Source organism: Propithecus coquereli, unplaced genomic scaffold (genome assembly GCF_000956105.1).
Source record: "Propithecus coquereli isolate 6110/MARCELLA unplaced genomic scaffold, Pcoq_1.0 Scaffold574, whole genome shotgun sequence".
NCBI classification, from domain to species: domain Eukaryota; kingdom Metazoa; phylum Chordata; class Mammalia; order Primates; family Indriidae; genus Propithecus; species Propithecus coquereli.
Genome location: NW_012151663.1, coordinates 1,366,008 through 1,381,296, shown reverse-complemented (window position 1 = coordinate 1,381,296; position 15,289 = coordinate 1,366,008). Strand labels below are relative to the sequence as shown.

At 44.9% G+C, this 15,289-nt stretch overlaps 1 protein-coding gene across 1 annotated transcript in view; it reads right to left on the bottom strand.

The window, feature by feature from the left end:
• Positions 1 to 15,289, bottom strand: part of DNAH8 (dynein, axonemal, heavy chain 8) — a 375,229-nt gene that overhangs the window by 80,663 nt on the left and 279,277 nt on the right. The window contains 5 exon segments of the mRNA XM_012658131.1: positions 301 to 419; positions 4,524 to 4,645; positions 10,497 to 10,687; positions 10,797 to 11,049; positions 12,789 to 12,894. Coding sequence (XP_012513585.1) covers positions 301 to 419; positions 4,524 to 4,645; positions 10,497 to 10,687; positions 10,797 to 11,049; positions 12,789 to 12,894 — 791 coding nt within the window.

The window sequence follows — 15,289 nt, the reverse complement described above, 5'->3', positions numbered from 1 at the left end:
CCATGTCCGGCTAATTTTTTCTATATATTTTTAGTTGTCCAGCTAATTTCTTTCTATTTTTTTGGTAGAGACAGGGTCTTGCTGTTGCTCAGGCTGGTCTTGAACTCCTGAGCTCAAATGATCCACCTGCCTCGGCCTCCCAGAGTGCTAGGATGATAGGCGTGAGCCACCGCGCCCGGCCAGCACACACATTTCTTACAATAACCATAGGGACATAGTTAAATTAACTCCCTGAGGTGAGACCTGTAATTTGACAAAATGATGAGCGATGCCTCCAGGTCTGATAATACCTGATCTCACCTGATGAGTAGAAGTTTGCGGCAGGTATCTAGCGAATCATTATATCCATCAGGGATAATCTCCTCCTCTGGAGCATCTTTATCAATCCAGTTCTTCCACCCCTTCTCATTACGAGATATCTAAAAAAACCAGGCCAATTAGCAAGACATAGAACCCTGTGTGATCGGAATACATTATAGAGCATTCTGAGTAACCTTGGAGGGTCACTCTTTGCAAGCAGATAATTTCTCAAGCATAACAACACAGTTTAAATATTTCTTCAGAATCAATGACTCAAATAACATGGATATTATTATTCCCTTTCAGTGTTTCCATTTTTTGTTAAACATTATTCGCTAAAATCAGGATCACGTATCAATTATACCAAACGGTTGGGCAGGAAGAAACAGAGATCAATGTTTCTCAACCTTAGCATTATCGACATTTAGTGCTGGATGATTCATTGTTGTAGGGGCCGTCCTAGGCATAAGGATGTTTACAGCAGCATCCCGGGCCTCTACCCACCAGGTGCCAGCAGCACCCTCCTCCCAGGTCAAAACAATCAAAAATGTCTCTAGATGTTGTCAAATGCCCCCTGGGGGTGGTACAAATTACCCTCAGTTGAGAACCACTGACACAGACCATTCTGATAACCAAACCTCTATATGTTGATCTCTACTTAAAAATACTGATAGATGACAGAATCAAAACTTTTATTTTCCTAGTGGTCCCCCACCTTGAGACTTTAAACCTAAGACTGGAAGAAGTCTCTCCAAGCGCTGGCCTCAAATACATACCTTTCAGAAGCATGGGGAGGACCTCAAGTTTCAGAGGCATTAAAAGGTGCTCTCTGTAGCCTAAGTAATGAGTCGAGACAAATCACAAAAACTACAGATTGGTGAGCCTGTCGCTGCTCCTCAGCAACAGTCAGGCTGGATCACGTACACAGTGTTTGTCAGGACTTTTTAAAAAGCCGTGGCGAGCACTAATAACAAACAGCAAGTGCTCCCGCACAGCAGGCGCTACATGCCCGACCTGAAGACTGCACTTTTTCCTCTATCATGCCCACGTTTTGTTGATGCACAGAGAGGTTAAATAACTCCCAAAGTCACACATCGTGAGAACAATTCATCATACTGGATACAGGTAGGGTGCAAATTAATAATAAAACAGTTACTCTGTAACTCACTTTGTCCCTGGGGCACTAAAAGATGGAGGGACGTTTCCAAAATGTTTCACAACTGCCATCCTTCTCCTGGAGATCGCAGTGGCTCTGCCTGGTTGGCCGCCCTCAGAGAACCTGCCTGCACGCCACGTGGAGGCCCCGCGCGCTGCCAGCCCTGCCCTACGGCACCGGCACCTGCGCACTGCTGCCCACAGCGCCCTGCAGGCCTCCTCCACACCAGCGGCCAGAGAGAAGGAGGCCCAGGAACAGAGCAGATGATTATTCTGAGCTACTGGCCTTCCACCCGCTAATTCTTAACATGACTGACCACAGCAGAGCTTCTGGGGGGAGCTTCCAGCCCCTCGCCATCCACCTCTACTTCCCACTCCTTTTCCTGGCCCTCACCTCTTGGCACAAACCACATGCAGGTGCTAAACAGTTCGGCCTGGGATGCCAAGGCCAGGGCAGCTGCTGTTTGAGGTTATTTTTGTTTCAGTTCCTGACAGCCACTCAGCCAGGAGACTCATCTTCTACCTCCTCCCTTCCTTTCCACAGACAGGCCAGGCCAATGGCCTCCTGCTGCAGGTCCCCAAATAACTGGTGGTGGCGTGGGAAGAGTCTGAGGTCAAATTACAGCTTTGTCACTGACTAGCTATGCAGCCTCGAGCAAGTACTTAACCTCTTCGACTCTCAGTTTTCTCAGCTATAAAGTAGGGTCAATAACACTTCCCTTGCAGGCTTATTATCATTACGAAGTACCTATCCCATAGTAAGCAGTAGGAGCTGCCAGATTCTACATCATGGGCACTTAAACCTAATTGGCAGAGGCAAACAGTAATGAATACCCTTGTGTCAGTATAGCCCACAGTGGAGGACATGGGTTCTGAGTGATTTTTCCAGTGGTGCTTTAAGATCTCCCTTAACCAGTCTCTGACCAGACCCGGACTACTTTTTCACCCCAAGTATTTGTTTGAGTTGGGGACTCATCTGTGGCTGAACTACAAAACAAAGCTCACTGCCCACCTATCGGGGGTTTGTGATGCCCCCAATAAAGACAGGGTCCCCTGGCTGACTCTGTTGCAGGAGATGAATGAAACAAAGACACAGAAACAGAAATAGTATTTAAGAAACCAGGGAAGTCAGGGGACCACCAGCACTCTGGCGCCAAGGTGGCAAAGACTGAAACCCAGCACTTGCTTTTTATTCTCTTTGCCATGTTGCAAAATACAATGATGTCGTGAAAAAATCACGGGCTATAATGATCAAAGGTTTTGGGGCTCCCCCCCAAATCACAAGGTGTACTAGCTAATTTCCTTCTCCTTTCCAGAAGTGAAAAACACATAATTCTGCAGTAGGTGCAATCCTTTTTAATCAAGGTAAACTAATTTTATGCCAAGCTCAAGCTATGTACACGGATATCAATCTCTAGCTTCAGTAGCTGTGACTCATTTGATCAAGGAACAAAGCAACTACATGCTTTCCACCGGGAGACTGGTTTTACATTAACTGAGGCATTGTTGAGAGACAGGAGAGAAGGAACTTGGCCCACTGTTCAAACAATGGAAGCTCTGAGACCTTTCTCCCGGGCTGACATATGGCAATCCACCTCTACAGCCATGAGAGGTTTCCACGTCAGGCCGCCTGCAGCTTTTCAGGCATGAGACCCCTTAGGCTCTGAGGTTGAGCGTGCTTTGCTGTACTCCCAGATCGCTGAGATATGTCCCCCAACTAGGCAGTTCACATCTGCCCTTGTTTCAGGCTTCTGCTCAGGCAATTCCTTCACATCCTCTCCTCTCACAGCCTCAGACATAGCATCCCTCAGTCCCAGTGGTCTTAATCCCATCACCCACCCACCGCTGGAACCCAGGGGGTTTATCCAAGTAACTCTGGCCCAACCATGGCCTGAATAGGTAGAATCTACATAATGTTTCAGAAATGCCAGCCACTAAGCAGGCACAGCCAGTGTAGCACACTGGGCAGGGGACTGGTGATCACAGCATGAGGCCTCTGCTAACTTGTAGGCTACCTATGGCCCCATTTGTTGGTCACCAGAAACCGGAAAACAGATAATTACCAGCATTTGACACTGGGCAACAACAGTCTCCCATCAGTGACAGGCAGTTGCAACCAACAGACCCTAATGATAAACAACAATATCTTTATTCTGAGTTACATGATCATTTTCCAGTGATAGCTGAATCCACAACGAATCCACAATAACCAATTTACATTTTCAGATAAGAAAAAACAATAACAGGTAAATTGGTACCTGTTGCACCATTTTTACTGTTTTATTTTACCATTTTATATTGTCACCATTAAAATGATTAGTTTTTTAAAAAATGACCCCAACCTTAATTTGCCTTATAAAGTGCAAATTGCCTTAATTCATACAAATTCCTTAATCATAGGCAGAAGTAGAAATGTGAAAACAGTAATAGTCTGCAATAAAAAAGCCCACCTACTGGTTCTGATTCTGGCAGCAACTTAAGCAGGCATATAAAAATGACCCACAGGCCGGGCGTGGTGGCTCATGCCTGTAATCCTAGCACTCTGGGAGGCCGAGGCAGGCGGATTGTTTGAGCTCAGGAGTTCAAAACCAGCCTGAGCAAGAGCAAGACCCCCGTCTCTACTAAAATTAGAAAGAAATTAACTGGACAACTAAAATTTATAGAAAAAATTAGCCGGGCATGGTGGCGCATGCCTGTAGTCCCAGCTACTTGGGAGGCTGAGGCAGGAGGATCACTTGATCCCAGGAGTTTGAGGTTGCTGTGAGCTAGGCTGATGCCACGGCACTCTAGCCTGGGCAACACAGTGAGACTCTGTCTCAAAAAAAAAAAAAAAAAAATGACCCACACCCACCACAAAGAAGGAAAGGAGAGTTGCCTCCACCTATGCAGAGGTTAACTCTGATGTTCATCTGTCCAAAACCTCCCCCAGACAGCCACAGGCCTTAAATCTACACTATCAGGCTGACTCCTTAGGTGAAGGAATTGTCCCCAGGAGGCCCCAGTTAAGACGGCCTGGCTGTGTTTGGGTTTACAGATCCGTACTTTTAACCAGCCCTTCACTGCATTACCTGGTTCATAATTTCTGCAAACTGTGGAAGTTTACTCAGCTCCACAAGATTCAGCCAAGTCATGTCGAGGATCCAGCGAAAGGGTTTGGGAGGGCAGGCCTTCAGGTCCAGAGCTGCTCCGCCTGGGGAAAAGCAGCAAACTGCGTCAATCAAGTCAGCTTGTACTTCGTTTTTAGAAATTCATTTTCTAAATAATAAAAATGAGATAACCATATTACAGAAAATATGGGAAAATTGGAAAATAATAGTATTATGGAAAATGTGGTTATCTTTTTTTTGGTACATTTCCTTCAAGTCTAAGTGTTTTACCTACTGATTTATACCATCTTCAAAAATATAGACAGCAACTCTTTGTCATTTTTCCCTGTAAAGAATTTTTCTCAGTGGTTATGGTTGTTGCTTTTTTATTTTTTTAACTAGCTGAAATTTATCATTTTGGTATCAATAAATAGGTTGATCTTTTCATGTGTGATTTGAAAAATCACTTCTTAGCCAGTCATTACAGCTCCAGAAGTTTTATATTCAATTCCATTTATGACCAGGTCAGATACATAGATAAACAGATGGATGGAGGGAGGGAGGGAGGAGGGGGGAAGTGAGGGAGGGAAGGATGATGACGCATCTGTAGGGTTTCTAGGTTGTGACTAATATTCAAACCATTTATTCATCACTTATTGAACAAATATTTATTGAGCACCCTCTGTGGATCCGACATGTTCCAGGCACTGGGGATATAGCAGAGAAAACCAAGCAAGGCCCTGCTCTTTCTTGCAGAGCTTGCCATCTGGTGAGGATGTGAGCTACAGCCTCAGATCCTATTCTGAAGCAAGTCACAGGTCAAACGAGCATACCCAATGTGCCATTTTCCAATGAAATATGTGATTATATTTACAATTTCAAAATCCCTCTATTGCATATCTTTAGTAATGTTGTATCATAATAATTCCATATCCACTGTTGTTTAATTCAGATGTATGCAAAACAGGGATTTTTGAACTTTTACATCTTACACTCTTCCTTAAGAACTCATCATTTCCTTCCACTCCACAACTCAACTCTTGGGCAAAAGAGGCAGGAGGAGGGGGAACTACACGTGGCATTGTCCTGAGAAGGTGCATGAACTGAAGTACTTTTGTCCTGTAAGCCCTTTGCTCCACCCAAGGACTTGGGCTCAGCAGCTCTGAGCGCTGCCGCAACACCTTTAGAACAGGATGTTAACCTTCCCCTGGCTGCTCGGCCCCCAACCTCGTGCAAGAGGAAGTCGTCCCTGAGCACATCGGTGCCAATACACATGCGCTGCTGCTGTGAGTAGCAGCCACCAGAGAGAGCCACCTGCAGTCTTCACAGATTCTGCTGCTAACACAGAGACGAACTCATCTCTTTTCTTCTTGGTTGTTTCCAAAGAAACATTTTCATGGAATCGTGAGCTTTAGAGACACCAGGAGAAGACATCTAAGCAACCTCGGTGTTTCCAAACATATTGGGCACCTAAACTAACACCGAACAACTACAGTCCATAAACTATTTCCCAAAATAGCCTGGCTGCCACTTACTAGCTGCATAAACTTGGACAAGGAACATGAATCCCTCTCGTTTCCTCATCTGTCAAATGGATGTAATGATAGAATCTACTGGATTGATCGCTGTGAGGATTAAATAACGTATGAAGAAAGCTTAGAACAGTCTAGGCCCATAATAAATTAACCTTAAGACCTACGTAATCATTAGCTGTTATTTGACGTTAATTCTTTCTGTCTCTCTCTTTCCTTCTCTCTCTCTCTCCCCCTCCCCCTTGGAAGGCACAGGTCCAGCTCAACCTGGAAGGCAAGAGCAGACCCCCTAAAGTGTCTCTTTTTGCCCATGGTCTATGACAAAAGAAAGATAATATCTTTCTAAAATAACCAGGCAGGGGAAACAGGTTCAGCGATCGCTCTATGACGCACGATTGCCCTTGGTATCCATGTCATTTTTCAAAGTGTTGTGACATTCTCAGTCGGAGAAGAAAGACAAAGACAGCTTATGAATATTGCAGAAAACAAGCAGTAATTGAAACGAAAGGACTGTCACTCTTGGGAAATCAAGCATTCCTGCTATGATAAATAACTCTTCGCCCCCCCTTCAGTATTGAGTTCAAAACGATAAAACAGCATCTGTGATCTCAAGGCCATATTTGTTAACTTTGTAAAAAAAAAAACGTTAAAAACAAAGTCATGCCATCTTTTAAAAAATAATTCAGTCAAAATGTAAGCCAGTCAATGCTAATGCAAACTGTACAATAAATCAGTTTTGCTTTTTAAAAAAATTTTTTACTGCTGAGCCGACGTACTTCTATCAATCAACCTATCATACGATCCCAAATTAATCTTAAAGCACTGCTCTGTTCATGCCACATCCCTGCTCATACAACATTCGATGACTCCCTATTGCCAGCTCAATTAAACCCAAACTCCTCTCACTGGCTGTCCTGGCCCTGTGCTACCTGGTTCTCCCTCACTCTCCAATTTTATGAAATGGGGTCACAAATGCATTCATGCCACAACCCAGGTGTGCTGTTCTCTTCTTCTCTCTAGCAGATCTAATCCTCCTGATGAGCCCCCGACTGTGCGGATGTCTTCTCAGTCTGCTCAGACGTACCTCCCCTCTTTGAAAGAGCCAGTCTCTTTCGGGTGCTAGCTCTGGTCTGGCTCATTCGCCGGTGGGAAAGGTGAGATGCATGCTGGGATTATGTGTTGGTGGGGAGCATGCTTCAGTCTGCACACTGTCCTCCAGGGCCCACGTGCCTCAGTCACAGGGTGGGTCCCTGTACTGTGTCCTCTGAGCTACGACAAAGTCTATCTGACCTATAGGGACACTGGGCTGCAGTCCACAGCCGAAGCACCTGGCCCTGGTCCTTTGCCTCCAGTTACGAAGTTCCCTTGCCCTGCAGCTTCTTGGTTTGAACCCCCGGTCTCTGCTGTGTGGCAGTGCTCTCAGCATCAGCACGTCCCCACACTCCTGCTCGCCAAACCTCAGCCCCTGCCCTCCCTCGATGCTGCAGTGCTGCTTCCACGGAGCATGTAGCACTGGGCAGAATGCAGGGGAATCTCCTACCCGGATGCGTCTCCAGCCCTCTCCTCCACCCACCTGAGGTTCAGGCAGGGAAGAGGCCAAGATCCCTGCAGATGCAGCATCTGGTGAAGGCCTGTTTCCTGGTTCATAGATGGCATCTTCGCTGTGTTCTCACGTGGTGGGAGGGGCAAACAAGCTCGCCCCACCTCTTTTACGAGGGCACCAATCCCATTTACAAGGGCTAAACCCTCCTGACCTAATCATCTCCCAAAGTCCACCCCTCCTAATACTACCACCTTGGGGGTCAGGATTTCAACATACGAATTTTGGAGGGACACAAACATTCAGACCCCAGCTCTGCTGCCTAGATTTCCGCATGCTGCAATGTCCCCCACCCTCTCCCCGGTTTCCCACCACACTGGGGCTGTAGCCCCGAGTCCAGTGAGAGCTAACAATTTCTGAAACAAATCAAAGCAGCTTTCTAGATTTGATAAATTGACATTCACTTTATTTTAACATCACCACAACCAAAACCCCAAATGTCTGGATGCTCCTCCGTAGCGCCTGTCCCCTTCTCCCAAGTGGTATTCATTGTTTCCCTTTGGGCCCCTCCAGTCTCTTGTACCTGGAGGCCCTGGGTGGTCCCTCCCCGAGCTCACGTGGCTAATCTGCGGCACAGCCCCGCCATTTCCCCAGCTGCCGGCACCCACCACGCTGCCTTCCTCCTGCTGACACTGTCCGACACCAGCCTCCCAGGTGTATTAGACCTGAGAAAGAATATGAACCGGATGACATATTTCAATTTCCTCCGAACCACAAGAAACAAAACCTGTGTTCATGAAGAAGACACAAAGAAGAAATGTGAGAGATTATGCAAAATTGTTTGCAAAATTTCCACAGTGGTAATCTAATTTGGATCTGAGGAAGGAATTAACTAAATAGAGGAAGACTAAGAAGTAGTTATGGATGACAGCTTGTTTATTATAAATAGGGTAAAAGTGTAGCATGTCCTATCACCTTGTAGTATGAATTTGGAAATGCTCTACATTTGTTCCCTAGATTATCTCTTTCATTTGCAGGGCTTTGGTTACTATTTCTATGTCCCATCTTTGTAGCTGTCTGACTTCCTTCAAACTGTCTGGGTTACCTTTTCTAGCTGTCTGCTGGACGTATTCAGCATGTCTGTGGTGTCAGCAGAGCTGTTCGTGAACATCAGTGTCCCCACCTCCCAACACAGCGGGAGACCATGTTTCCCTGGGCTCTCTGAGGTTAGATGTGGCCGTGTGTCTTGCTTTGGATAAGGAAGTATGAGTGTAAGTGACACATGTCACTCATGGGTGAACTTTTACTGGTCAGCGCACAATCTGCCACACTCTCGTCGCCCTGCCATCGCAGTGATGGAAGCCATCTGGATCCCGACGACCGTGACAAGCATGTTGGAGAGGTGGCATGAATGAGAAGCACACCTTGGTTGTGTTAAGTCACTGAAATTTTGTGATTGTTTTTATAGCAGCAAAACCTGGCCTGTTCTGACTGAGTAGGTCCCCAAATCATATTCATCAATCCCCCACTCCAACCTCCTCAAACCAGCTCCTCTTCCAACCAAACAGACCGGAAATCTCGGCATGGACCAGAAGCCTTAGACTCGTTTCCGACTCCTCTCTTGGCTCCTGTATCTGTCAGTCGCCATTTTACCTCCACCATCTCTCAGATCCTTTTCTCCCTTTGCGTTCCCGTCACCTTCACCCTGGGCTGGGAATGCATTTCCTGTGGTCAGGAAGACTAAAAGAGACTCCCTGGAACCTCTTTTCTCCATTATACGTGTCTGCCAGGTTCGTCTTCCTAAAGGATCACACCGATCACATCACCACCTTCCACAACTCCCTGTGTCTTGCCCGTTCAGAAAATCCTCCCTACAGGAGTCCAGGCCCCACAGGGTGTCACCAGTTCACACACTCAGCCCGAGTTCTCGCGATTCCTCCAGATCCGCGTTTTGCTTCAGCAGAAGCAGACTGATTCCTACAACTTACACATGCTCCGCTCACACCTGTTCCCATGCTGTTCTGCTTCAGCACGGGACGTTTTCCTCACCTCTGCCTCTTCAGGGTCCACCTCGAACGCCACTTTCATTTTTAGAGGTGTGGGGAGCCAGAAACAATTGGTTAAATTATATATAAAGAGCGAAGAATAAAACAAAACCTCAAGAAAAAGATTGAAACATTTTTACCGTGTACCAAATAATCCCCAAATTTATGGCTTCACTCACAAAGGCATATTTTCCAAGAAGCTTTTTTTTTTTATTATTTCACCAACCACATGTAATCTCTTCTTCCTTTTAGACCTAACACTCTGTTTCTTAGCTCCCTTGTAACATTTATACTGTTCTGTATCCGCAGACCCCCTTGAATCCTTGTAGCATGGTGGGTTCGCATAGCACGTGCTCAATAAATACTCATATACCTGGATCGAAATGAAAATACCAGTGTTTCATCTTCTTAATTATACCTTTAACGTGGAGATAAGCAATGAATAGGATTAACTTCAAATAAGAAATACAAGTGAGTCTTGTTTTACACTCTTGAAAACCATCACACTCCCTTGCGGAAGGAATTGCTGTCCTGCTCGGAAAGCCCACCTCCCGCACGTCTTTTCCTCACGCTGGCAGTTGGCTCTCCTAAGCGTGGGTGACAATGAACAAACTGACTGTAATCATAAAACTAACACTCACAGAGTTAGCACAGACCTGAATCTGAAATAACCAGAGCAAAGTGAATGGAAATTAAAAAAAAAAAGTATTAAAAGACAAACTGCACTTTCATTAGAACACAATTTCCCTGCCGTATCGCAGAAATGGGTCCGCAGCGCCTCAAAGAGCACGTCAAAAGCAACATGCTTTGCACACCACATCCGTATTCCACACTTTACCTTTTATGAGAGCCTGGAACTCTCTGTGCTTGACTGTTCCTCTCTGAAGGTCGATCTTTAAGGTCATGAGGAGCACAAAGAGGAATTTGTGGTTTTCATACAGTCCTCTGACCGAGTATGTGAAAACTTCATATGTCAGATACTCAATAATATTTGTAATTCTCTTTTGAGGCAGTGGAGATTTTTCAGATCTGCAATGCATTTTAGAAATCAAAGACGTAAAAAGCAATGTCTAAAAGAGTAGAAATACAAACAAAACCTTTACATCACTGCTCTGGGGCAAAGATCGTGAGGATTCACCTGGCCATGGACTGGTCAAATAACTTCAAGAACTGGGCCAGTGAGGTCTGGTACATGATGTTGACCATGCTCATCTCTGTGATGAGGAAGTAGAGGATGCTCCCGCGGGTGGCCGCGGGCCGGAACTCCTCCTGAGCCGTGTTAATCTTGATCTCGGTTTCTGCAGCTACATGCAACTTTTCACTTACTTCAGCTGCTGTCTGCTTGGTGGTTCGCAGGACACCAATGAGAGACTCGTCATCCACCAGTGAACCTAAACACCAAAACAGGAAAACAGTGAACCTAAACACAGGACGGAAAGCAAGATGCATCACCTTTGAAGTAATCCTGTTAATTTCCGACTTGACTTCTCCGAAGTCCACAGGAAGAGTACTACAAGAGTAGACTCTTAAGACACTGAAAGAACTCCAGTCCAACTATCAACCAATGCCTGAATCCCTCTAAACATTCCTGCCCGGCGACCATCTCCCACTCTGCCTGAAAATCTGCAAAAAGCGAAAGATCCGTTTGATGATGGGTCTTCAAACGTCTAGAGATAATGATCAAGCATGTCTCCAGTGGTTTTAGCTGTTCCCTATGTGACATGCTTTCATCCCCCTTATTATCTTGGTGGCTCTCCTCAAAGTGTCACCAGCTTGTCCATCCCATTTGTGTCAGGGTGTGAGCTGATCCAAACACTGCACGCACGGGCTGACCAGCCGGCAGGTGGATGGTGCGCTCCCTCCTCCCACTGCTTCAGTAGCACAGTCCTCGCCATGGAAAACCCAAACCCCTTTTTGTCTGTTACAAGAGTAAATTGGGATACAGTGCAAGTGTCTCACCAGGAAGAGAAAACTTAATTTTATGTTTAGTTTTGCCCCCTTTATTGTTTTTAATAGAAATAGTACATTTATGATAATAAATTCAACTTTAAGATACAGAGAGACACTTTGGAGGTACTGAGTTAACAGTTACCGTGTCTGCAAAGAGCAGCACCCTAGCTTATCCTGGAGCTCTGGATGGCAGGTGAGTGCTGTAGGACAGGCTGAGTCACTCTGACAGGCATGTTATGTCTAATGTGGAAGTCCGACTTGTGATTAACCTCACAGAGAAGAGGTCTTGATCCAGCACACTTGGCTGGGCCAGGAGAACAGCCCTCAACTCTCCTTGCTATATTTAGACTGCACAGAGCTATCCCAAATGACTTGGAGAAGTCGCTGCACCAAGAGACAGACATCGTCACCAGCAGAAACAGTGCCATTGAGGCATATTAAAAGACTTTTCACTGAGCTCACGTTAAAGATATAGTATTTCTGCAAGGTTAAAACTTTTTCTTAACCCAGGGATTAAAGTGCTATTGGGAAGTATTGATCATTAGACTGTTAATAAATGGTGAAATTTAGATTGCTGTGATTTTCCTGCTACAGAAAAATATGATGCTTGTTGATTTTATTTTCTTTGGATAAAATTTTCTTTTTATATATTGCAGAGAGAGTATGTCCGCAAACTGGGGTGTGCTATGAGGATGTGGCTGCCCAGGGGAGAACAAGCCAAGCAGAGAATAAGCTGCCTTTGGTACCCAAGCTCCTCCGACACAGCTTACATGTGTCATAACCCACTGTGGCAACTGCATTTCAATGCCAAATGAAATAGTCAATCTAAAAACAAAACAAAAAAAGAAAAAAGAAGATCAAGCACATTAGTTTCCTTTGGGCAAGCAAATTAGCTTATAGTGAGTTACCTAGCTCTCCTGGGAGCCCTTATGTCTCTCAAAAGAGAGCAATTAGATCAAGAAAATTGTGTTATTCTCAGATGCTGTCTCTTTGCTAATTCAAAAATCAGATTCTCTGCAGTCCCTCTTTATTGTCAAGATGGAAATTGCCTAGCTTGTTTTCACATTGATAACTCAACTATGTCCCAATCTCTGTAGTCGTGAGGGCATTGCAAAGGGTGTAAAAGGAATCCTTATTCAGAATCCATTATTTCATTACTTCTTAATAACACACACAATACCTTTTGTAGCACTTAATTTATAGAGCAGGTTATCTTCAAGTTCTTTCATCTTCCGCTTATTAAAAGTAACATCCTCCAAAAGTTTAACCCGCTCAGATTCTAACTCCTATTATTTAAAAAAAAAAAAAAACCCAGAATTGTAATTACCAGTTATCATGGCAAATCCGACTTACTACTGTTTATTATCAATTTAAGAGGTTTAAGCCAAAGTGCCTTCTGAATGACAGAAGAAATTACTATCATTAGTCAAATCTGTCTATCTGTATTTTTGTTTCTCTGGATAATTTTAAAAAATTATGCCCCCTAGCATTAAAGTTCCATAGCACTTACACTGTCGTGCGTGAGACAACTCTGCTAAAATAATTTTGCCCAATTTCCCCCACCTCTCTTGCCAGCTTCAAGTTTATTAATAGAATGTCCCATTCTCTTGGCCTGTTTCCACACTGTCTCTGTGAGAAACGCTAACTTTATTTGCAGTCGGAATACATAGAATAAAGAGGCATTAATACCAAGAAACCAAGGAGATGGCCAGGCCAAATGTGAACTCTTCACTTGGGACCTGCCTATGAGAACACCAGGTACCATGTCTGGCACAGCCAGTTGCCAATACAAATCCATTTTCCATTGGATTTGTGTCTCCTTCTATGAGAGAGGCTAAATTGGACATTTGGAAGGTATTTTTTCCTACAAAAAATGATGCATTTTTAAAATTATATTTTCAAAAAATTTCAAACTTTCAGAAAAGTTGCAAAACGGGTACAATGAACTCTCATATACACTTCCCCTAGATTCACTAACTAACATTTTGTTTTATCACTAACTCTCTGTATAATACTTAGCATCGTCATTATTATTATTGATGAACCACTTGCAGGTGTCATGACCTTTTAACCCTGAACACGTTAGCAAATTTCCTAAGAATCAGGACATTCTCTTACATAACCACAGTCCAATATTCTAATTCAGGAAATTTAACACTGATAGAATACTCTTACTAAAATCGAGTCTAAATTTACGCCAGTTTTTTTCTGATCCTATACAGAATCATGTGTTACACTTAGAATTATGTTAAAAGAGGGCATTTTAAAACTACTTATTTGACAAAGTTTCTTGAAAAACTGCTTCAGAAATTTCACCGCTTTCAGGAAGCCTTCCTAAGCCAACTAGGCAATCAAAAGCCACAGCAAGGCATTTATCTGTACATCCACTAAGGCTTGCATCAAAATGTGCCTGTAGATTATTTCCCGCCAACTAGAGTTTGTGCATCTAGAGGGCAGGAACTTGTCCTATTCATTTTTGTATTCTTGACAGCACTTATCTGGAGACATTGCACAGAAGCGACTCACCCCAATAAATATTCATCAAATTGAAATACGTTGAATTTACTTCAAGTCCTTTATTTTACAACTAGGAAAGCTGAAGACCCAGAAATATGAATTCCAAATAACATACCAATGTGACACATACACAGTTAGTCACTGGCAGAGACAAGCCTCATACCATTGTCCTCCAGCTCCCAAGACTAGTGTCACTGCCACTGTGCTAAGGGTGCGCAGGATTTGACGAGGCGGTGAAGAGCATGGCTGTACTTGCGCGGGAATAGCTAGTGGATCATTTTCATTAAAACGATTGCCTCTGGGTGGCAGTATAGGAATACAGGACAAAACAGAATCATGTTAGCTTCGTTTCCAGTCCGGTATGGAAAAGCAGGCACCATGGCACAGCGGACACTAGCTGAACTTCACAGCATGACCTACAAAGCTCGGCAGGGTGGAAAGACCATGTGCGGTCACGGGTTAAGACCTTTACTCTCCCGGGTCTCCATTTGTTCATCTGTAAAAAATGGGGGTGTAACAGCAAGATTGGGAGGAGGGTAAACATAATGTTCAGGGTGCCCTCCTGCATATTAAGTGTGCGTTTCGTTCTCTGCGGCAAGGCTGGTATGAGCCTCTTAGCACATCTCTTGAAGAGGAAGCGAAAGCCTAAGAAGAGGGGGTGTGTGGTGCTCCGGGGACCTCTGGACAGTGGTGTGGCCTGCCTTGTCCTGCGTGGGGGACCTGGCCCAGTGAGGAATCATCTCAAACAGACCAACGGCCGGCCACAAGGGATTCATTTCCAGCAGTCGTCAGCGTGTGCTCCTGAGAGGCGACGGAAGCAGTGAGCTGCGGGCCGGGCCCCCTCTGCCTGGCAGTGGAAGAGGGACAGACCGACTGCCTTCCTGGACTGTGTAAGTCCCGGGTTTGCTGGAAACGAACGTAAAGCAACCAAGAGAGGCAAAGCTGCGCTGTGTCCCTCTCACTCCTCTAGACTGGCTGCCTCCGAAACGTTCCTAAGGTGAATGTCTCTGTCACCCAGGTAGGACTTGACCTACCGTTTTACTGAGCCTATTTCTTTGGTGTCTGTATCCTTCCTCTCTCCCTTTTTGGATGTCTTTCCTCCGCGTGCCCCTCGTATCTCCTCACTTCCCTCCTCGGCCTGTTTCCTTTGCCACTCGTTTCCTC